The 24,064-nt window shown below is 38.9% G+C and overlaps 1 protein-coding gene across 1 annotated transcript in view; it reads left to right on the top strand.

Moving 5' to 3' along the window:
• The window catches only part of LOC108705403 (anthrax toxin receptor 1), a 92,160-nt gene extending 70,572 nt beyond the window's left edge, over positions 1-21,588 (top strand). Inside the window, exons 15-18 of the mRNA XM_041569121.1 lie at positions 17,027-17,125; positions 17,626-17,793; positions 17,876-17,956; positions 19,260-21,588. Coding sequence (XP_041425055.1) covers positions 17,027-17,125; positions 17,626-17,793; positions 17,876-17,956; positions 19,260-19,451 — 540 coding nt within the window. The 3' untranslated portion in view covers positions 19,452-21,588. The remainder of the gene's footprint in view (positions 1-17,026; positions 17,126-17,625; positions 17,794-17,875; positions 17,957-19,259) is intronic.
• The last annotated feature ends 2,476 nt before the right edge of the window (positions 21,589-24,064 follow it).

Here is a 24,064-nt window from a genome sequence, read left to right as displayed (position 1 = left end):
AATGTGAAGAGACAGCACTCCAAGGATTTAACGAACAAATACAGTGTAAAAAATAGGTAGGTTTATTGAATCCGACGTTTCAGTTCCTCACAGGAACTTTCATCAGGGAAAACATATATATATATATATATACACATATACGTAGTCTGTAGAAGTAGCACTCACAGGTCTTAATGTAAATTAGAAAACGCTTTAATATGGGCACAAAAAAACTTTTCACTTTCACTGAATCATCAGTTTTTTGTGCCCACATTAAAGACATTTCTAATTTACCTTAAGACCTGTGAGTGCTACTTCTATGGACTACGTTGATATTCATATTTGAGGATTGCACCCAGGCATCTATTTACTATCTATTTTTCATGAGTGCCGGCATTCTCCAAACGTATATATATATATATATATATATATATATATATATATATATAGAGAAGTGAAGAAGCTCGCACTCACAGGACTTATCAAAATCAAAAATGGTGTTTATTTCAATATAAGTAACTAACGTTTCGGCTTGCACTCAAGCCTTTCTCAAAGTGCAAATACAAACATTCATCAACCTTTTAAACCCAAAATGGCGGGAAATTAGGGGTAGTGACGTCAGCTGACGTGTGTGGGGAAATTCCACTGTGCAGACAGAACATCAAGTGTGGGGAAATTCCACTGTGTAGTTAGTAGTTCAAGTGAATGAAAAGCAATACATAATCAAGATACAATAGTGTCAATTACAGGCAATAAACAAATGTAAACAATCTGTTACTGTTGTAGGCAAAAAGTGTCCGTTTACAATAAAAAGTCTAATAACCTGAAGCGCAATAGACTCAATCCTTGTGTGCGCTTTTGGAGAAGAAAACCCAATATACGGCCAATCACATAGCATAATAGCAGTACAGTTACATGTAGAAGCGCGACGTTACCGGCTCTCTGCGGAGCATCTGGACCTCTGCATAATGGCGGCTACATATTCCACGGCTTGCTTACCGATCGCCGAGATCCGCATGTGCTGCGGTTCTGTCAAAGGGGGAACATCTGTCAGTACAGCTGCACACTCAAAGCCGCTTCCTCTTAGAAGGCTGCTCACTTCGTCGGTGCTGCGTGCAATATTCTGTGCATGTTCAGGCAACATCCGGTAATTGGATAGGTTGCCCCTGGCACCGCCTATGCGTCTCACGGCTGTCACCTTGGTGCACGAAAGGGTCGGGGATATATTGCAAGTGGATGGTGTAGTTCGAGGTGCTGGTTCCAGGTGGTTTTGTACTCGGTTGCCATGTTCCCAGTCCATAGCAACCAATCATTCAGGGCTTTTTGTGGGAGGGAGTCGATGCTCCACATCAGTTACAGAGTCACTATATGGCCGCTGATCATGTCAGTCTAATTCTTCCTGTAATAAAGCAAAGATTTCAGTACTCAACATATTATAGTCCAAAAAGAGGGAAAGAAAATCCAACCGCTAAATAATAGAAACTGAAGAACTGAAAAAATGAGAATGGAAAACAAAATAAATGCTGAGTGTATTAGCATGAGTTAGAGAATACAAACATGGGGGAGAGAAAAAGGACAAGTGGATATCATACACAAGGGCTGGTTGACACAATGGCCCGTGGTGTCCATAGGGTCTCCTAATGGGTATAGTTTGGAGGCGTGCTACAGGGTTTAGATTCCCACTCATGTATATAGGTATCCAGTATCCATCAGTATCGTGCAGTAAACCGCACAGATAAATAAATTAGGTTTAGTACTCAATATTATAAGGTCAACGAACCTGCACACACTGGAGTAATAGGTAGGGTCAGCCACCTAGATGTAGTCGAAAAAGGGGCTCGCGACACCTAGCCCTTCCAAACATATGTGTGTGGTAACTATGAGTAAGTCTGTTACACAATGTGTATATAGTTTAAATAGGCTGTGACCCGTGTGGTCACACCAAAGACAGGGTACTTGCGAATTTGTAATTGTAACGCCTGTTAAGCTATAAGAGCCATTTCAACCAAGGGGTAGGGGAGGAAAAAAGGGGGGGGAGGTAAGTCACATAAGACACAAACTCAAAGCCACACTCCTGGGGTATTATCATCCAAAAATAGAATATGCATAATGTTACTGAAATGGATATCAGATATTAGTTTAGAAAAAAGGAGCATAGGAAATAAGTTCATTGAGTCCACGGGGGCTCAATGTATTCAGTCGATGAATCCATCTCAGTTCAGATTGCAGCAACAGTCTCTCACGGTCCCCTCCTCTGAGGTGATTTGGGACACAGTCAATGATCATACTTCTTAGGGACGCCAGTGTGTGTTTACATTCCACGAAGTGTTGTGCCACTGGGGTGTCTCCATTGCCTTTTGTTAGTGCCGCCCGGATGGACGATCTGTGGTTTGCCATTCTGTCTCTGAAGTTGGTGATCGTTTTTCCTACATACATAAGTCCACAGGGGCATTTCAGGATATATATAATGTATTTAGAGGTACAGGTGAGTCTATGTCTGATTGGAATCTGCTTCCCCGTATGTGGGTGGGAAAATGTAGGTCCCGTTAATAGTTGTCTGCAGGTAGTGCAATCAGTACATCTGTAGCATCCTGGCTTGGAGCTGGAAAGCCATGTTGTAGATGTAGGAGGCTGGTAGCAGTGTTTTGGGTCTGTGTTTACTAACTGGTCCCTCAGATTTCTGCCTCTCTTATAGGCTATCCGTGGAGGTTGTTTGAACGGTGGAGGAAGCGTTCTGTCTTTTTGTACTATCGACCAGTGTTCTTGAATGGCTTTAGTGAATGATTGAGTAGTTGGCGAATAGGTGGTCAGGAAGGTTAGTCTGTCATCCTTAGCTCTTGTTGGCATACTGGGTGTTGGGTGAAGTAGTTCAGCCTGTGTGTAACTCATAGCTCTCTGACGGCTATCCAACAACTCATGTAGGGGATACCCCCTTTGTAGAAACCGATCAGTAAGTTCATCCAATTGGGCTTCCAGTCGTGTGTGGTTCGTGTTGTTACGTACTGTGCGGATCATCTGTGAATATGGAATACTCCTTAATAGGTGCGGTGGATGACACGACATGTGATGTAGTAAGGTGTTTCTGTCAGTCGATTTCCGATAGATGGTGGTTGCAAGATCGGTGCCTTGCTTCAACAGAAGGATATCTAAAAAGGGAATCTCATTCTGGTCAATCTGTGCCGTAAACTTGATCGGAGTGGGCAATGTGTTGAGATCGTCTACCATCTTGGTGAACAGGTCCTTTGGTCCCGTCCACAGTAGTAACAGGTCATCGATGTAACGCCAAATTCTGTAAATAGAAGACCCGTAGTTGGGTAATATATGGTGTTGTTCGTAGTGTGCCATGTACAAATTCGCGAATGCTGGTGCTAAATTAGATCCCATACTGGTGCCACTCAGTTGTAGGTAGTAACATAGTTCAAATTTGAAATAATTGTGTTTCAGGCACAGTTCCAATAGATCAATCAGGAATTCTGTTGAGGGACGAGTAGGATCATGATGGTGTTGTAAAGCTGTCCGTATCTTCTCAATACCCTCGTCTGTGGGTATCACTGTATATAGGGAGGAGACATCCATGGTGGCCAGGAGTGTATGAGCTGGTATCGGTTGACATTCCTTAAGTTTTACTAGCAGGTCTCCAGTGTCCTTCAAGTAGGTGGGAGTAGTTTGCACCAATGGTTGTAGGAAGTGATCCACATATATCGCCAGGGGTTGAAGAAAGGAGTCCTTGGCACTGACAATCGGTCGTCCTGGGGGGTTGAGGAGTGTCTTGTGAATTTTCGGTAAAGTGTACAGTATAGGGGTGATGGGGTGATCAGTGACCAAGAATGAGTGTGTGGACTCAGAGATGATGCCTTGCAGCAAAGCTGCATTTAAAATTGAGTCAGTCTTTTTCTTAAATGAGAGTGTCGGATCACCATCCAGTTTTTTATATACGCTAGAGTCACTAAGTTGCCGGAGGATTTCGGACCTATAATCAGAGTAGTTGAGAATGACTACCCCCCCACCTTTATCCGCTGGTCGTATAATGATCGTGGGGTTACTTGCCAATGATCTGATGGCCTCTTTCTCAGTGTGTGATATATTCGGCCATCCTTTAGGGTCTCTTGGTTTCATTGATTCATCTGTCAGGAGGCGAGTCAAAGCTGCTATAGATTTTGGGGTATTTGGTGGTTCAAACAAGCTTTTTGTACGAAATGGGGTATAGTCCTTTGTGGCCTGTGTCCTGAAGTGATCTTTGAGTTTCATACTTCTCTGGAACTTGTGTATGTCTATCATCAGGTCTAATTGGTTAATGCTGGTAGTGGGGACGAAGGAAAGGCCCTTTGAAAGTACGTCTCTTTCTGCTGGGCTGAGTTGATGGTTGCTTAGATTAAAGACTACTTCCTCCGTTGGTGGTGTGGAGTTGGTGGTCTTGTGTCTGATGCCGCCCCGCCTCTTGTGTGGCCGTCCCTGGTTTTTGAGCGAGTGGAAGCTCCTAAAAAAAGATTACTGGAAGGTGTAGAGATATTGGTGCTGTTGTTGGTATTGAGTGGAGAGAAAGGGCCTCTCGGTTTGCCCCTGCCCCTAGTATAAGTGTCACAGTCTGAGGGTGAAGAGGTGTAGGGGGATGAGTCAATACCACTGAATCCGCCACGTGGTCTGTGTTGTTTGTGGAACCTTGGTCTATTCTGTTCCCCGCCCGACAGCCACCTGTACACTCGCCTGTTTTGATAGTCAGAATGAACGATTTGTACTTTGTTCTTTTTAAACTTGTGTAATTCAGTGGAGTAATGTATTAGTTGTTGTTCAAGTTTGTCCAGCCACTTGTTATCTCGATCAGATCTCAGTGCGTTCAAGTGTGCGGTCTCAAAAGAGGCTATTTCTGTACGGGTGACTGAAAGGTTTTTAGTAACTTCCTCAATTACGAGTAAGATGAGATCAAGAGAGCATTTGTTCAAAATCTGGCACCATTTCTTGCAAAACTCTGTGTTGTTTCTTCCAATCGTGGGTATGTTCTTGACCCTGAAGCCCCGTGGAATGTGTTGTCTTTTATAGAAGTCCGACAGGTAGATGCCGTGTAGCTTTAGATCAATTTCACGCTCTTTCAGTCTTAGGAGATTATGGTAAGTATCATTCAGCGAGGCTGTAGGGAGAACGTCATCTGCTGTCTCAGTAAATAGGATATTGGCTGCTTCTACGTCTGAGAATTGGAGTCCGCCCAGTGGTGTATCAATTAGTTCAGAATCTCCACTGCGTTCCATCGCCTGGGTCGAAACGGTTGATCTTTGGTATAAGGTGAATGAGGTGTAAAAAAACTCGGGTGCACGGCTTAAAAGTATAAATAAGATAATCAGGAAGCCGGCACAGCACGTCAAAAAGTCATCGCTGCCTGGGTGCAATATGCCCAAAAATTAAGTAGAGAAGTGAAGAAGCTCGCACTCACAGGACTTATCAAAATCAAAAATGGTGTTTATTTCAATATAAGTAACTAACGTTTCAGCTTGCACTCAAGCCTTTCTCAAAGTGCAAATACAAACATTCATCAACCTTTTAAACCCAAAATGGCGGGAAATTAGGGGTAGTGACGTCAGCTGACGTGTGTGGGGAAATTCCACTGTGCAGACAGAACATCAAGTGTGGGGAAATTCCACTGTGTAGTTAGTAGTTCAAGTGAATGAAAAGCAATACATAATCAAGATACAATAGTGTCAATTACAGGCAATAAACAAATGTAAACAATCTGTTACTGTTGTAGGCAAAAAGTGTCCGTTTACAATAAAAAGTCTAATAACCTGAAGCGCAATAGACTCAATCCTTGTGTGCGCTTTTGGAGAAGAAAACCCAATATACGGCCAATCACATAGCATAATAGCAGTACAGTTACATGTAGAAGCGCGACGTTACCGGCTCTCTGCGGAGCATCTGGACCTCTGCATAATGGCGGCTACATATTCCACGGCTTGCTTACCGATCGCCGAGATCCGCATGTGCTGCGGCTCTGTCAAAGGGGGAACATCTGTCAGTACAGCTGCACACTCAAAGCCGCTTCCTCTTAGAAGGCTGCTCACTTCGTCGGTGCTGCGTGCAATATTCTGTGCATGTTCAGGGAACATCCGGTAATTGGATAGGTTGCCCCTGGCACCGCCTATGCGTCTCACGGCTGTCACCTTGGTGCACGAAAGGGTCGGGGATATATTGCAAGTGGATGGTGTAGTTCGAGGTGCTGGTTCCAGGTGGTTTTGTACTCGGTTGCCATGTTCCCAGTCCATAGCAACCAATCATTCAGGGCTTTTTGTGGGAGGGAGTCGATGCTCCACATCAGTTACAGAGTCACTATATGGCCGCTGATCATGTCAGTCTAATTCTTCCTGTAATAAAGCAAAGATTTCAGTACTCAACATATTATAGTCCAAAAAGAGGGAAAGAAAATCCAACCGCTAAATAATAGAAACTGAAGAACTGAAAAAATGAGAATGGAAAACAAAATAAATGCTGAGTGTATTAGCATGAGTTAGAGAATACAAACATGGGGGAGAGAAAAAGGACAAGTGGATATCATACACAAGGGCTGGTTGACACAATGGCCCGTGGTGTCCATAGGGTCTCCTAATGGGTATAGTTTGGAGGCGTGCTACAGGGTTTAGATTCCCACTCATGTATATAGGTATCCAGTATCCATCAGTATCGTGCAGTAAACCGCACAGATAAATAAATTAGGTTTAGTACTCAATATTATAAGGTCAACGAACCTGCACACACTGGAGTAATAGGTAGGGTCAGCCACCTAGATGTAGTCGAAAAAGGGGCTCGCGACACCTAGCCCTTCCAAACATATGTGTGTGGTAACTATGAGTAAGTCTGTTACACAATGTGTATATAGTTTAAATAGGCTGTGACCCGTGTGGTCACACCAAAGACAGGGTACTTGCGAATTTGTAATTGTAACGCCTGTTAAGCTATAAGAGCCATTTCAACCAAGGGGTAGGGGAGGAAAAATATATATATATATAACAAACAAGGGAAAGTTGTGCTCACCACTATTTTTTAAAACCATTGGGGGGGGTGCAATGAGGCGAATGCTCGGGACCTGGGGTTTTCTGGATAACGGATCTTTCCAAAATTTGGATCTTCATACCTAACTTCTACTAGAAAATCATGTAAACATTAAATAAGCCTAAAAGGCTGCTTTTGCTTCCAAGAAGGATTAATTATATCTTGGTTTGGATCAAGTGCAAGGTACTGTTTTATTACTACAGAGAAAAGGGAAATCATTTTTAAAATATTTGGATTATTTGGATAAAATGGAGTCTATGGGAGACACATTCCGTAATTCGGAACTTTCTGGATAAATGGGTTTCCGAATAACGGATCCCATACCTGTATATAAATATATATACACCATAATTTGCATTCATTTAGAGCAAGACTGAATGACCTATGTCTTGCACTGAACGTCCAGCAATTACACCCTTGGCATTTATGCAACAGCTGCCACATATATTGGCAGCATAACCAGGTTAGACCAAATCCTGAGATCATTCAGTGTTGCTCTGAATATTCATTGTGGCTGCATTGCATTATTTTAGCTGTATGGGTGCATGTAGCTACATTTCTGCCTGTACATTTTACAGAATGTATTTGTATTCAAAATCCTCTGACTATTATTATCGGGGAACTATTACCTTTTAAACTCTTACTTGACAGCAATTTGATGGGCATGATACTAGCCAACTTATTAGCATTAAACCCTCTACCCAGCTTATGCAAATTACACAGTTAGTCTGAATACTTTCAGCAACTGCCTGTAATTTAAAGTGTATGCAAGTGCTTGCATTTATAAAGTGGTATTTACATTCATTCAAATCAAATGTGAGTCTTACTGTACAGTCAGTCAAACTGAACTCAAGTCTGCAGTGTGAACAAGCCCTTTCTGTGTTCAGAAAAAAGAGAAGAATATATATTATTTTTAGACCATAAAGAATTATGAGCTGAAATTCATAGAAGCTCTTGCATAATATTTGTGGGAAAAAAATGAGAATACTCTGAAATATTTCATTATGATCTATATGCTGTTAAAACACAGATTTGAGCATTAGGATAGGAAGGAGTTAATCCATTTTGTTAGTTTTCCTTCTCTGCTATTCATGTCACATCCAACAAAATCCTCATTCATAACCTAGTACATTATATCCCCCTCCCCCTGCCAGAACACAGCTAGACTCCACAACTCTCTATACTCTAATTTCCTGTCACACTTCCTCCCCCATCCTTTAACCACCATTTACCAGACCTCCTTTTGAATTGACTTAAATTAATATTAAATGTTGTTTCTTTAGAGATCTTACAACTAGTTACCTAACCTACTGAATGTGCAGTATCTGTTTCTTTACAATGAAATATTTATATATTTATATAGTTTACTCAGAAAGCAATGTATATGGCAGTTTATGTTATTTTTATATTTTTAATCTGTGACATTCACATTGCATAAACAAGCCCAGATTTCTAATTAGGCCATCCCTAGGCTAGTGGGTCCTAGCGCCCTTGCAAGTGCGTGCCTCTCTCGGAAGCACATGTGGCGGTTTGCAATGAACCACTGGGGATTATGTGTGCAGCAATGTTAAAGGGCTGCACGTCCTCCTGATAAAACAAGAATGCGGCGAGGTGGTACACCCCCCTAAAATGTTGCCACCCTATGCCCGGCCTTTTCACAAATCAGGACCTGTGCATCAAGGAGCATTAAACTATAAACTAAATTCAGGCTGGCATATGTATTTAATGGTAGTAATTGCCTAAAATAGGATTGCCATCTTTGGTCCATGTAAATTCTAGATATGGGAGTGGTGTGGGTGACATCATGCTTTGAGAATATGATGTTGGGGTGGGATAGTGGCATTTAGGGGGGAAATGGTAATGTCATGGGGTGGGGCTATGGCACAGCAGCCTGCAATTGGGTGAATTGAGAGTCCTGTCCAGTTTCAGACTTCTGAAATAGGGAATATATATAAATGTTTGGTGTTTGTATACCCAGAGAAAGGGTCTGTTCAAGAAAAGTTATACATGTAATGAAATAGTCAATTATATCAGAAATATATTTTATAAAAATAAGTAATTTATTAGCTATTTAGTTATTTCTAGGTTTTATACAGAAGCGGTGGAACTAAACAAAAATTCATGCAGATTTAAGTCCAAAATGTAAGTGCAAATTGTCCTAAAAAAGAGAACAATATATAGTTTCCTAGGTAAACTAAAAGTCCCCCAGTATCAGTATAGTGAAAAATGTTCAATAATTGGCTGGCAATTAAGGCAAATGAAGTCCTGAATTTGTCCCTACGGCACAGCATCTCTCTTGTGCTTTTTATCATCATATAGGCATGAGTGCTTTTAAACAGTTCATGGAACTCTGAAATTGCCTTTAACATTCCTATATTTTCTATATTTTCTATAAAACTATATACAAAAGCATATAATGCCATGCATTTCTACCAGCTGCAAAAACTTTCTGACAATATATTTAAAAAGTAAGCGTAAGCTAACCCTTTATCTTCTGTGTGGTCTCTTTACACTGTTAACTACTGCTAAATTTGGATAATAGCTAAACATAAAAACATAATAATAAGATTCAAAAACAATAAAAATTCATTATTCAGGGAATAATTGCTAATTTTCTCATTTTCCCCTACATCCAATTTTTGTGTGATTATTCCATCACTGTGACATCAAAATGGAGAAAATAAATCCCACTCTTCATGCTGAATGAAAAAAGAGCTGAATGAATGAAAAAAGAGCTACATTGTCCATACTACTGCTATACTGCTATTACTATCTAAGGCCAGAAATCTATATGTAATTGAAAGGGGTTGTTAACTTTTAAATTAACTTTTAGGGGGTTATCAAGCTCCGAATATCCAAACCTCTAATAATTGTAGTTTTCAGAGCAGAAAAAAAATATGAATGTTTCGATGGTCTAAAGACTCAGAATCCAAAACCCAGGCATCTAAAAGCTCTCGAGGTCCTGTATTAAGTCAATGGGAAAGGTCCCATTGATGTCCGTACCGATATCCGATGATTTCAGAGTTTAGGTGCAACAAAACTCAGAAATTTTCCGGGAAAGCTCTGAAGTTTGCCCGACCCTATTTTTTCAGGCTTTTTTCTTCAAAAATAAGGTATATTCGGGAATTCGGAGTTGCTCGGAGTTAGATATTAGAAATACTGAGATAAATTCGGACCTTGATAAATAACCCCCTTAGTATGATTTATGCTTTTTATTCAGCATCAGCAGCTCTCCAGTTTGCAATTTCAGCTATCCTACATAGACCAATCACTTTCACCATAGTTTGCATAGCTTGATCCAAATGTTCTACGTACATCAGAGTTTTATTTTCTTAGTGTTTGAGGACCCACCTATATTCCATATAAAGGTGGCCATACACGGATAGATCCGCTCGTTTGGCGATGTCGCCAAACGAGCGGATCTCCCTCCGATATGCCCACCTTGAGGTGGGCAATATCGGGCTGATCCGATCGTGGGCCCTAGGGCCCAACGATCGGATCCTAGCGTTCGCCAAACGGGCGGTCGGATCGCGGGACCGCATCAACGAACAGATGCGGCCGCGATCCGACGGGATTTTTAACCCCATCCGATCGAGATCTGGCCGACTTTCGGCCAGATCTCGATCGGGGAAGCCCGTCGGGGGCCCCCATACACGGGCCAATAAGCTGCCGACTTGGTCTGTCGGCAGCTTTTATCGGCCCGTGTATGGCCACCTTTAGTCAGCACAGGACAGTTCATTTTCCCACACTTGCTACATTAAAGTTTCAGAAATACTCCTCTATGATTTGAATAAGTGCCAGCAGAGTTCACTACAACGGTTTAACATAAAGGTTTTTTTTAAAATTAAGTAATCACAGCTGCATGACTAAAAGAAGAAATGAGATGGTGAATTGAGTGATTAATGGCTCCTCCCTGGCACTCAGAATAATTAATGTATTATCTACTGGAAAACTGAATCCTTTCACTAGAAATTATAAATTGCATTTTTGACCTTTTCCCAAGTCTCCAGATGCAGAGATAAAGCTTTTCTTCTTCTTTGGATGGAAAATGCTGTTTTGGAAATACAATCTGATATACTGTCCCTGATACACATTCTCCTTCCGTTAAGTTACATATCCTCTGAAAGAACTTTGGGCTCATTTACAAGCCGAATTGCAATTTCAGTGCAAGTTGCCCCATTTTGTACCCATAATGCAGCATCTTTACCAGAATTCCAGCATAATTGCAGCCATAAAGTGGAGATGCACAAAAACATTAGGGGGCAGATTTACTGAGGGTCGAATTTCGATGTTAAAAAAACTTCGAAATTTGACCCTCGAATTGAAATCCTTGGACTTCAAATATCGAAGTCAAAGGATTTTGCACCAAATTTTGCGTTAAAACGATCTAATAGAAAACGTTCGATCGAAGGATTAAATCTTTCGAATAGTACGATTCGAACAATTTTTAGCGATCGATCAAAGGATTTTTATTCGATAAAAAAATCTTAGAAAAGTGCTCTGGAAGGTCCCTATAGGCTAACATTGCACTTCGGTAGCTTTAACCCTTTCCCTGCCAGCCGTTTTGTCCTAGATGCGAACATCTACTGCCAAGCAGTTTTTAGACATTTTGTACTCTTTCACTTTAAGGGCCTTTCCTGGGGCGGTCTTTTAGTTTACCCAGTAAAACAATATATTGTTTTTTTCAGGACAACCTGAACTTTAAAAATATGCAAGAATTTTGGTGTAATTCTACTAAAAAAAATATAGGCTTCTAAGTGTCTAATAAAATGAAAAAAATAATGTTTCACAAAGAACAATCACATATACTGTATCAGAAACATCATTTATTTTATGTATGAGATTGAGAACACAGCCGATTTGGAAAGGTCTATGTCTCCTGAATGCGGCAATACCAAATATATATAGTTTTATGGAGATTTCTCACTTGTATAGATCAAAATCTCTATGCAGTACACTACCAAATTTCCAAAGCACCGCTCCCCAAACAGCATACTTCTGATTTCAAGGCCAAACATTCCACTAACAGTAGGTTTACCCAAGAAAACTACCCATTATTAGAAAGAACAGATTCTGGTGAATCAAAAATGGGTAAATATATCCTTGTACTCCCACGTATTCGTACTCGTATGTCCCACATACTATTGAGTATCAAGATAAATCACCCTAAATATGAAAGCCTGGGGTCCTCTGAACAGTTTGATGACCAATATGTATAGATATACCTAAGCACGTGGCATATAGGGGCCCCAAAATGAAGACCCCATATAGTCTGTCATTTCAGGTGCTGCGAAATCAACACATTTACATTGTTTTGGGGACGGCAAAGGTAGAAAAAAGTACGTTCACCCCAGAAAACCATATATTTTCGGAAAGTACACATTCCCACGAATCTAAATTGGGTATGCATGTCTTTCTACTCCAAAGCACCAAGCTGCAAAACGTTCCTAAATTTGTCAATTTTGGTGACATTTCCAAAAATCACCTAAAATTAGGTATCAAGAGAAATCACCCCAAATATGAAAGCCTAGGGTCCTCTGAACATTTTGATGCCCAATATGTATAGGTGTACCCAAGCACGTGGCATATAGGGGCCCCAAAAGGAAGACCCCCATATGGTCTGTCATTTCAGGTACTGCAAAATCAACACATTTACATCGTTTTGGGGGGGGGGGGGCAAAGGTAGAAAAAAGTAAGTTCACCCCAGAATACCATATATTTTCGGTAAGTACACATTCCCACGAATCCAAATTGGGTATGCATGTCTATGTACTCCAAAGTACCAAGCCGCAAATCATTCCTAAATTTGGTGACATTTCCAAAAATCACCTCAAAATTTCCACCCTGCAGCATTGTATGTCCCACATACTTTTAGGTATCAAGAGAAATCACCCCAAATATGAAAGCCTAGGGTCCTCTGAACAGTTTGATGCCCAATATGTATAGGTGTACCCAAGCACGTGGCATATAGGGGCCCCAAAAGGAAGACCCCCATATGGTCTGTCATTTCAGGTACTGCAAAATAAACACATTTACATTGTTTGGGGGTGGGCAAAGGTATAAAAAAGTGCGTTCACCCCATAAAAACATGTATTTTCGGAAAGTACACATTCCTGCGAATCCAAATTGGGTATGCATGTCTTTGTACACCAAAGTGTCAAGCCGCAAACCATTCCTAAATTTGGTGATTTTGGTGACATTTCCAAAAATCACCTCAAAATTTCCACCCTGCAGCATTGTATGTCCCACATACTTTTAGGTATCAAGAGAAATCACCCTAAAAATGAAAGCCTAGGGTCCTCTGAACAGTTTGATGTCCAATATGTATAGGTGTACCTAAGTACGTGGCATATAGGGGCCCTAAAATGAAGACCCCCAAATGGTCTGTCATTTCAGGTACTGCAAAATCAACACATTTACATCGTTTTGGGGGGGGGGCAAAGGTAGAAAAAAGTAAGTTCACCCCAGAATACCATATATTTTCTGTAAGTACACATTCCCATGAATCCAAATTGGGTATGCATGTCTATGTACTCCAAAGTACCAAGCCGCAAATCATTCCTAAATTTGGTGACATTTCCAAAAATCACCTCAAAATTTCCACCCTGCAGCATTGTATGTCCCACATACTTTTAGGTATCAAGAGAAATCACCCCCCAAATATGAAAGCCTAGGGTCCTCTGAACAGTTTGATGCCCAATATGTATAGGTGTACCCAAGCACGTGGCATATAGGGGCCCCAAAAGGAAGACCCCCATATGGTCTGTCATTTCAGGTACTGCAAAATAAACACATTTACATTGTTTGGGGGGGGGGGCAAAGGTATAAAAAACTGCGTTCACCCCATAAAACCATATATTTTCGGAAAGTAAACATTCCTGTGAATCCAAATTGGGTATGCATGTCTTTGTACACCAAAGTGTCAAGCCGCAAACCATTCCTAAATTTGGTGATTTTGGTGACATTTCCAAAAATCACCTCAAAATCACCTGCAGCATTGTATGTCCCACATACTTTTAGGTATCAAGAGAAATCACCCTAAAAATGAAAGCCTAGGGTCCTCTGAACAGTTTGATGTCCAATATGTATAGGTGTACCTAAGCACGTGGCATATAGGGGCCACAAAATGAAGACCCCCAAATGGTCTGTCATTTCAGGTACTGCAAAATCAACACATTTACATCGTTTGGGGGGGGGGCAAAGTAAGTTCACCCCAGAAAACCATATATTTGTTTTGGGGGGGCAAAGGTAGAAAAAAGTGCGTTCACCCCATAAATCCATATATTTTTGGAAAGTACACATTCCTGCGAATCCAAATTGGGTATGCATGTCTTTGTACTCCAAAGTACCAAGTCACAAGCCTTTCCTAAATTTGGCGATAAAAGCAACTGTTTTTACATTTCTGAAAATCGCCTAAAAATATAGCAATTGGCCACATTTATCTCACCCAATTTCTTACATACAATTGTAAAACACCATAAATATTGATGCCAAGGGTCTACTGAACAGTTTGATGCCCAATATGCATAGATATACCAAGGCAGCTGGCATGTGCGGACCCCAAATAAAAATAGTGAATATGAGTTTTCTCCGCTGCCGATTCGCCTTCTGTGAACATAGACCCTTGACTTCATATGATGTGCCTCAAGACCCTCCTAACAGCAATGACCCCCCAAAACCATATATTTTTGGAATATACACATTCTGCCGATTCCAACAAAGATAACGACGTCTTTCTACACGAAAGTACCAAACTGCAAAGCTTTTCTAAACATATAGGTTTTTACAACATTTCTGAAAATCGCCTAAAAATGTTGCAGTTTGCTGCATTTATCACACACAATGTTTTACGTACAAAGAAAAATCTCTCTAAATATGGACGTCAGAGGTCTAATAAATAGTTTGATGCCCAATATGCATAGATTTACCAAAGTATGTGTTGTGTATGGACCCCAAATGAAAAACGTGCCTATGAATTTTTCACGCTAGCCAACTAAGCTGCAGAAAAGAGAACCCTAACTGTACGTTATGTGCCGTAAGACCCTCAAACTGTAAAAAGACCCCCAGAAACCCATATATTTTTGGAAAGCACATATTTTGGCGGATCAAACTAAGTAAAATCTATATTTCTATACCAAAGCACCAAACAGCAAAACTATACTAAAGATACATAAGGAACAATAATGCAGGGATAAAATTGCAATAAAACCACAAAAATAGCGTAAATCAATGAAATAACAAAATAATTGTTCTGACAGCGTAATTAGTGGCCAAAATCGATTATCCAATAGTCACGCTGCCAAAATAACACGTTTTCAGGAAAAAAAACTAAAGATAACAGTATAATGAATTTGTTAAAAAAAACAAAAAACACCTGTTTGTGTATACATATTTGTGCACTAATAAAAGTTGTCTGAGTGTGCAAATACATGTAAATAAGTGTAAATAAGTGTAAATAACTGTACAAAAGCGACCAAGTGTGCTAAAAAAAAAAAAAAAAAAAAAATTCCAATCTTTACTAAAATGTATGTGTAAGTGTATAAATGTACTGTACTGTGTAGGTGCAGGTAAGTGTGTAAAAAAACGTGCACTTACCGTTTTTGGAGCAGGAGAATCGCTGTCATCTCTGGAGGAGTCCTGGCAGCATGTCTGCAGAGTTGAAATATCATGAATAAAAATGAATGAATGAATAAAAAAGCACTGAACTTAGTTCAGATCCAAAGAAGGCATAGCAAAATATGCAGTCTCATTTATAACCAGGGGTTCAAGGACACCATGAGGTTTTTTTGTCTGGAATTTGCTCCCTGTGCCCCTAGGTATAACTATTTAAACATGGCACTGTCCAATAGAAATTTGGAACGCAAGTAACATACATATGCCTTACAGATCCAGACATCTCTTATCCCCTACCATACAAAGCCAAACATCTTGCATATATTGTACCACCATCAGACCTTGAAGCAGTCATCCCACACATTTATTTATTTTTTGGCAGATGGAATTTTAACACATAGCAGCATGCATTTCACTCACACATCCTAAAGGCCCCCATACACGGGCCGATAGAAGCTGCCGATGGGCTTTCCTGATTGATATCTGGGCGAAAGTCGGCCAGATGCCAACCGGGCAGGTTAGAAAATCCCGTTGGATTGCAGCCGCATCTTTTTGTTGATGTGGCCCTGCAATCCGACCGCCCGTGTGGCCTCTGTTCTGATCCGATCTCTCTAACTCATGATCAGATCAGCCCGATATCGCCCACTTCAATGTGGGCATTTCGGGGAGAGATCCGCTCGTTTGCCGACATCACCAAATGAGCGGATATATAAACGTCTATGGCCACCTTAAGTCACAGACCCTCACTCTTATCTAGCACAAACAAAACAAACACAAGCCTGTGAAATCATGTCATGAGAAGGACCATTATAAGAATTCGATTTGCAGGTTTACTCTGATTACAAATTTGATCACTGAATAAACTTACAGATTTTTTTAGTCATCTGTATTTATAGCAAATGGCACCGAAGGGTGGCCAAATTAAAAATGCTTCGGTTTTTGGGCACCCAAGTATATCTGTTATATTACAGTAGAAAACAAACTCCTACATTACATATATATCATCAGATGTTTTTCCAGAAAGAGATGGGGCTGTGCAGTCTCCCAGCACTACTGCACATGCCCTGTCCCTTCTTGCTCTTCTGCATAGTTATATTCTTATTGTAACCAATACTATGCTAATAAGTTTGGAAGAAATTGGGCCTCCTCAGTAATGGAAGCTGACGCTGCCCTGTCTCTTCCAATTCACTTTCATGGATGACTGTACTTGATGTGTATATCAGGTAAGCATTGTCTTTACCACAAAACATAAAACAAGAATGGAGAATCTTTAAAATGACATTTCCTTTTGCCAAAAACAAAGCTTAATTTGGTATTAGGGACAAAAAAGTAACGATCTTCCCCTTTTACAGTTATTAACAGAATTTCTTAATAAAAAAATGTTTTATTTATTTTGCAGGAATCTGATGATGAAGATGGCTTACCTAAGAAAAAGTGGCCCACTGTAGATGCTTCTTATTATGGGGGAAGAGGAGTAGGAGGAATTAAAAGGATGGAGGTAAACAGAAGTTTATTGAAATAAAATATGTATTTATTGTGGAAAATATGAAGTTAGTCAAGATTAGGGAATTTGAGGGAAGGGTGATGTCCAGCTGAGGGTGCAAGCCACTCAGCTTGGTAAACTTGGTAAAGCTAGTTAGATTTGTTAATTCATAAAGAAATGTTTTAAAGACATGTATTGTTGTATCTGTTCACATCTTAATTTGCAGGGCATTCTAATGTTTAAGAGGGCCAGTATTAAGGTTAGTAGTGCCTTGTGCAGAATAGTGCAGTGGGCAACAATAATCTATAAAGAAAGTAATTTTTTACCAGCTGCTTGAAACTATGCTTAGACGGATGCATATTTTCAGTGGGCACACTGCTGAAAATGAAAAAAGGCAACCATTTTTCATTTTCATTCAATTCATTCAAGTGTATTGTTTGTCCCAGTTTATAAAGACTTTCATAACTTTTATAAATCATCTCATAAATATATTTTCATTCTTTTTTATGTTATAGGTAAGATGGGGAGATAAGGGTTCAACAGAAGAGGGGGCCAAGCTGGAAAAACCCAAAAATGCAGTTATAAAGCTACCAGAGCAGGAATTTGAACCATGGGAGCCTAAACCAAAGAAGAACTCTGCACGTAGATTTCCACAGCAAAGGAAGTGGTACAGTCCAATTAAGGTAATAACCTTTCCTCCTTATATATTATCTAATGTAAAAAATTTATGAATTAGGTTATTAACCCTGATCGCTGTTTATCTAGGGCAAACTAGATGCACTGTGGGCTCTCCTACGAAGAGGGTATGACCAGGTGTCTTTAATGAGGCCCCAGGCTGGAGATGAGGTAAGTTCATATTTTAATCCAAATTTATATCAGCTTTGTTTAAGGAGGACAAAATGGGATCATTTACAAAGTGGCAGACCGGGTGCACAAACCACCATATATGTTTTTCATTTTACCTTATTTGAACTGCCATGTGTCTTTTTATTACATTTTGGAGATCTGAAGCTGCTCGTGAATACAGCCCTGCCTGCCTTCAGCAGAAAGTAGGAGGCACATAGTCATAGCACTCCTACCCTCTACTCATCTCCTAACTTGTGCATCATGCATGGAGTTTGGGAACAAGCTAGAGAGCAGGCACAGATGCAGGCCACAATTAATTCTTTCCATAGTGTAAGAGGTATGGACAGTGCTGACATATGCCTGATGATGCTGCTCTCAGCACCTTGCTTGCACTGCATTTTTTGCCGCCAGACCCCAAACAGAAGTACTTTCTGCATCTCTTTTGCACTTGTTTAAGGTCTTTATATATTGCTTTCTGTTGCTTAAACCAGGAAGAGACACAGAAATACAAGACCATACAATTCCTTGCAAGTGAATACATATAGTGTAATATTTATAGGTAGCTACATCTTTAAACTAAAGGACTTAGACTGAAATACATATCTTAAAACGCTTATTTGTTTGCCATATTTGATTTCTAATTATATATTTGTGTGTAGGAATTATGGTTTAAAGGAACAATTTAAAAATAAAAACTGGGTACATAAATATCCTTTGCAAAATGTTTCAAATATAATTAGTCAAAAAATATTTTGTTAGCCAAAAATGTAATCTATAAAGGCTGGAGTGTACAGAAGTCTAGCATAATAGCCAGAATCCAACTTCCTGCTTTACATCTCTCTAAGGGGCAAATTCACTAACCGGAGAAAATATGCCAGCGCTGGCTTTGCTTTGCCTGCAGAAAGCTACATACAGTAGATAAAACTATTTTATCTACCTAATTACTACCTACTTACCACCAAATGTACTGTCACCTGAAGGGACCACATATAGAAACCAATGCCATTTAATAAATATGGTAGACACTCATTTCAACCATTTAGTTAGATAAAAGAATATTATCTCAAAATATCACTGAAAACTTCGACACAAAGAAACTTATTTCCTTACAATGGCATAATGGCAACTTGTTAATGTCAGACACAGGTGATTGGGTTTACTTATGATAAACCCAATCAAAAGAAAATATATATATGAACTTGTGTTTTTCTTAACATAAGTATGCAAAAAATTCTAGCATAACTAAATGCATATTATGTAGCCTTGATTATGTATGGTTGTTAATTAAAAAGTTTCTCTACAGGGACGCTGTATTAATTTCACAAGAGTGAAAGCTGATGGCACATCAACTATCTACACACCTTCTGCCACCAGACCTGCAACAAATAACACTTATAATTCTCCTCCACAAAGGCAGCCACCACCAGGACCTCCACCTTCACGAGTGCCTCCAGGACCTCCACCTGCTCGTCCACCTCCCCATCCAATTAATTGAGCCAAATCTTCAGTATTAATATTGTTGGACTGAAACTGGTATAATTACTGACAGCTGCATGGCCGATATCCCAATGCAGCTCTGGGCCGATAGATGAACAAACTGCACTTTGACTAACAATCTCCAAAAAATCTTCTTCATGATTTAGCTTGTATCGCTGGGTTACAATAGCTTATGTCATTTTATATATATATATATATATATATATATATTTTTTTTTTTTTTTTTTTTTTTTTTTAAACCATTCTCAAATAATTTTTAGCTTCTTGTTCCAAAAGGGGCAAAACCCTGGTTTGAAGCCACCCCCTTTTTTGCTTTGAAAGAGGCAAATTTTTCCTTATCCCTAAACTGCAATTGCACCCATACCTAGATCAAAACGAGTATATTAATACCAGTGAAATGATTCCTAAAGAATAAGAATCAGAAAGACTTAGGAACAGTACTGGTATAGTATAATCATCCAAACATTTTGGGATAGATTTAAGATTATTTGTACCAGTTATTGATGGCATGGATTAGCAGACTGTGTGACTGTAATTCATAGAGGTCCTGTGACTTTGCACAAGAAAATAAAATAGAGGTTGGGCATAAGAAAAACTAATTCATAGTTTGCCAGAATTACATTTTTGCTGCCCAGAAATTCTACCATTTTTATCCATGCAGCTGTCTTTAACCCTTTTACTGTCAAAATGACCTATACATAGATCATTGGTTTTATACAATGCTTGTACTTCTGGCAGGAAAAGGGTTATTTGAATCCAGTCTATTTATTCTGTGTTTTGATTTTAAAGATTAGGCAAACTGAGTTTGTTGCTGGCCAGCAAAATCTGCCCGATTTCTGCTCAGGTTACAGCCTGACCTCATAACATTCCACACTTACTCACCCCCTTTATTGCCATATATGTTGTATATTGTATAAAGTCTGGATTTTTCATGTGACTTCAAATCTGAATCTTATATAGTTGCACAGCGGAAGAAAACAAGGTTATCTTGTATGTTGCTCTGGTGGTGGCAGTGGGATTCTAGCCTCCAGTCCAGCAGCTGAATACAGCTAGAGTCTTCTGTGTAGTTGGATGGTGCAAGTTATGTTTATTGTATTTTCTGATTAATATGTATGTGAAACAGTGAAGGTTCTGTACAGAGAATAAGAAAAGCATAAGAAAAATAAGTGGTACTGCTGGTTCAGTAAGAGTAATTTATATTGTGCTGAAATTTTTACCTTCCTCTGTAGGTGGGAGCTATGACATGGAGATTTAGAGTAAGTCCATGTGGGAAATCTTCTAAGACTCCTATTGAAAGGAATGCATTTGTTTTCAGAAAGGCCAAGTATATTCTGTATAAAATATGCAAGACAATGAATAGCTGTGGCCCTTGCTCAAATAAAAATACCTTTTATAAATGTTAAACATGAAGGATAAAGTTGCTGGTGACTAGCAGATACTTAACTTGAACTCCCATCACTCTCACCCTGTGGTCTTTATAAAGATTCAGAGAACTGAAGATCTGCTGTGCAATAATGAATTCACTGTCTTTCCCTGCATTTTAAACTTGGGAAGACATCCAGGAACCTGGGTGATACAATTTCACCCCTGTTATTGCAGCACAAATCAGTAACCATGTTGTCTCTTGATGCATTTCCTTTTCCAAATAAATGGTAATCTTATTTCTTTTACTAATAAGCAAAGATTTCTGCTAAGCAATTCTTTTCACATCTGGTTGATGTGATGCTTGTTCTTTTGGACTGGTGGCACAGAAGTGATCCAACATTTTAATAAATAGGCTCCAACACAGTAACATAAATATTTTACATGTTTTCATATTTTTTTTATATTTGGCAGCTTGGTTATTTTAAATATTTTTCTTCATCATTCTAGCAGCCTCAGTATGTCACTTTTTCAGTGATTAAAGAAGAATGCATCTGACACCAAATTTCATGCAAGTATATCAGTTTTATGGTAGCCCTATGCATTGCTGGGCTCGGACCATGAGGAGGTTAACTCTTCTGTCCAAATCCTTAAAGTGGACCTGTCACCCAGACATAAAAAGCTGAATAATAAAAGTCCTTTTAAAATTAAACATGAAATCAAAATTATTTTTTTATTCAAGAGTTCATAGTTATTGTAAAATCTCAGCTGTCAATCAGATATTATCTGCCCCTCTTCTATGCTTTAGGAATAGAGGCGGGGCAGACAATTACTTTCACTTTTCATTCAGCACTTCCTAGATGTCACTGCTCTCCCCACATTCCCCTCGTTCTCTTCACCATTTAATTGTGTAACTAGGGCATGGGGATGGACATGGGGTCCCCCATTCTGGTGCACAAAAAAGATTCTGAGATGATGCAAGGCTTGTCTTAATAACAGTGTCCACAAAATGGCTCCTGCCTGCTTGTTATAACTATGAGTTCCCAGACTGAAACAAGATTCAAATAATGTATACAGTGTAATTAAAGTTCATTTTGCTTGACTAACATGATAGAAATAGGATAGAAATAGGATTTGGAATCATTTTTTTGGGTGATGGCTCCCCTTTAATTTTCTTTTGAAGAGATTTACATTAAAACCTGATCTGCTTTGTGTCTTACAGCAGATGCTGCCAGACAGAATAGAAAATCAAAGTGACATGTTCATATTCAGTTTGATACAACGTTACCCCCAGGGAGTATTTTTGTTTCCTTTATGCTCAAATATATATATATATATATATATATATATATATATATATATATATATATATATATATATATATATATATATATATATTTCAAAACTATTTGGGCAGTTTTAGAATTATAGAACTGCCAAAATAGTTAGACTATTTAAAAATATTAAATATGCAGATACAAGCTGGCTTAAAGGGGATATAATCACAAAAATATACAGTCATGAAAAATGTTCAATGGTTTTAAAGTTATTTGAAATTATAAACGCAATTTAGAATATTATTTATCTTCCCCTTTCTATTTTGTACAGTGTTTTGCATTCTTCACTTTGCATTCTACCTTTTTTTTAACATCTGTTTATCAACTGGCTTCTGCTATATTGCTTCAATAATAGAAAGTGACAGCAATTATATTTACAAATACATTTTAAAATGTTGAAAACATGTAAAGATTTTGTATTGGAGAGTTTCTTAGAATTATGTTGTTTGTTGTTAGGCAAAATTTATTTTTGGTTTACATCCCCTTTAAGAAAAACAATAAGAACATTTTCTTTCTCCAGTTGTAAATCCATATCAGAAGTTATTATCCTAGAGTAAGCAGGAAGCTAGTATGTATGTGTACTGTATTTCCAATATGTCATTATTTTTCATAGTCTTCAACAACATCCAGGTACATGTATATACAAGTCGCATTATAATCGTTTTCTATCTGACAGTCAATAAATATTGTCAATAAAAGAGATTTAATTGCATCCTTCCTGTTCTCTGTGATGAGGAGTACATATTGTGACGAGGAAAGTGATATTGTTTAAGCTCACTACCCATAAAAGGACTTCCTTGTACTGGAAATACTAATCATTGCAGTTACTAATCATTGCAAGAATAAAATGTCCTAAGATTGTATAGAACATTCTACAAATTAAGTAACCCCAGACAATTTAGAATTATTTGTTAAACTGATGTTTGTACAAGTGTGCTGTGTGTATTTATGTGGCCAACAGTTGAAACCCTGAAATTACAACCACCTTTGAAGGCAATAGTTCTAGGGCCCATGGGTCCAGTGAAAACAAAAATTAATGCTACACAGGACAACATTCTTGACAATTCCATGCTTGCTAATTTTAGTTTTTGGAAAAGCCTATCCTCTTTCAGCAGGATAATGTTTCAGTGCAAAAATGGAGGTTTATTCAGACTTGCTTTGCTGAGACAAGAGTAGAATAGCTTGACTTGCATGAACAAAGCCCTGACATTAAACCCGTTAAACATTTACTAACTGAAACACTGTCTGTGAGCCAGGCCTGATTGTCCAACCTAACACATGCTGTTGTAGCAGGCTGAATGGTAATTCCAGTGTTCAAACTCTAGTGAAAAGCTTTTCAAAAAGAATAGCAGCTGTCATAGGGAGCACAAAGTTCATAATAATATACTTGGTTTCACAATACTTTTGTAACTCAGAACTCATCTTAAAAAATACAAGTAAGTCAATTATATTCAGCCAAGCATTGCAATATAATTGCATTTACTCAGGTCGTGTTGATTGGCTATGCAAAAGCTTAGGAGTGGCATCATAAAACATGCATATAGCCTCTAAATGGCAGACAGCCAAATGAAACAGGGGCAACCTCAAAAAATACAAATATACTAAAAAAAATAACCATGTGCCCCTTGCTGTCACAATTTACATCTGAAGACCAAAATTATGAGAGATTCACACCATGTATTTTTATGCAGTATATAGCTATAAACTATATATCGTTTTTGATGCATTGCCGCATAAACTACTGCTTCTTAAACTATGGTGCTGTTTATACATGGAGAGGAAACTGGCTAAGATAGTGATTGTCAATGGTACTTAATCTATTTAAAGTACAGTTCTTAGTTGGTTCCCACAGAGTGCTACATTAGATCCACATTTTTAAATCTGTTTATTAAAGGAGGTAGGCATTGTAAAT

Source organism: Xenopus laevis, chromosome 7L (genome assembly GCF_017654675.1).
Source record: "Xenopus laevis strain J_2021 chromosome 7L, Xenopus_laevis_v10.1, whole genome shotgun sequence".
NCBI classification, from domain to species: domain Eukaryota; kingdom Metazoa; phylum Chordata; class Amphibia; order Anura; family Pipidae; genus Xenopus; species Xenopus laevis.
This window is presented reverse-complemented; position numbering and strand designations above follow the sequence as displayed.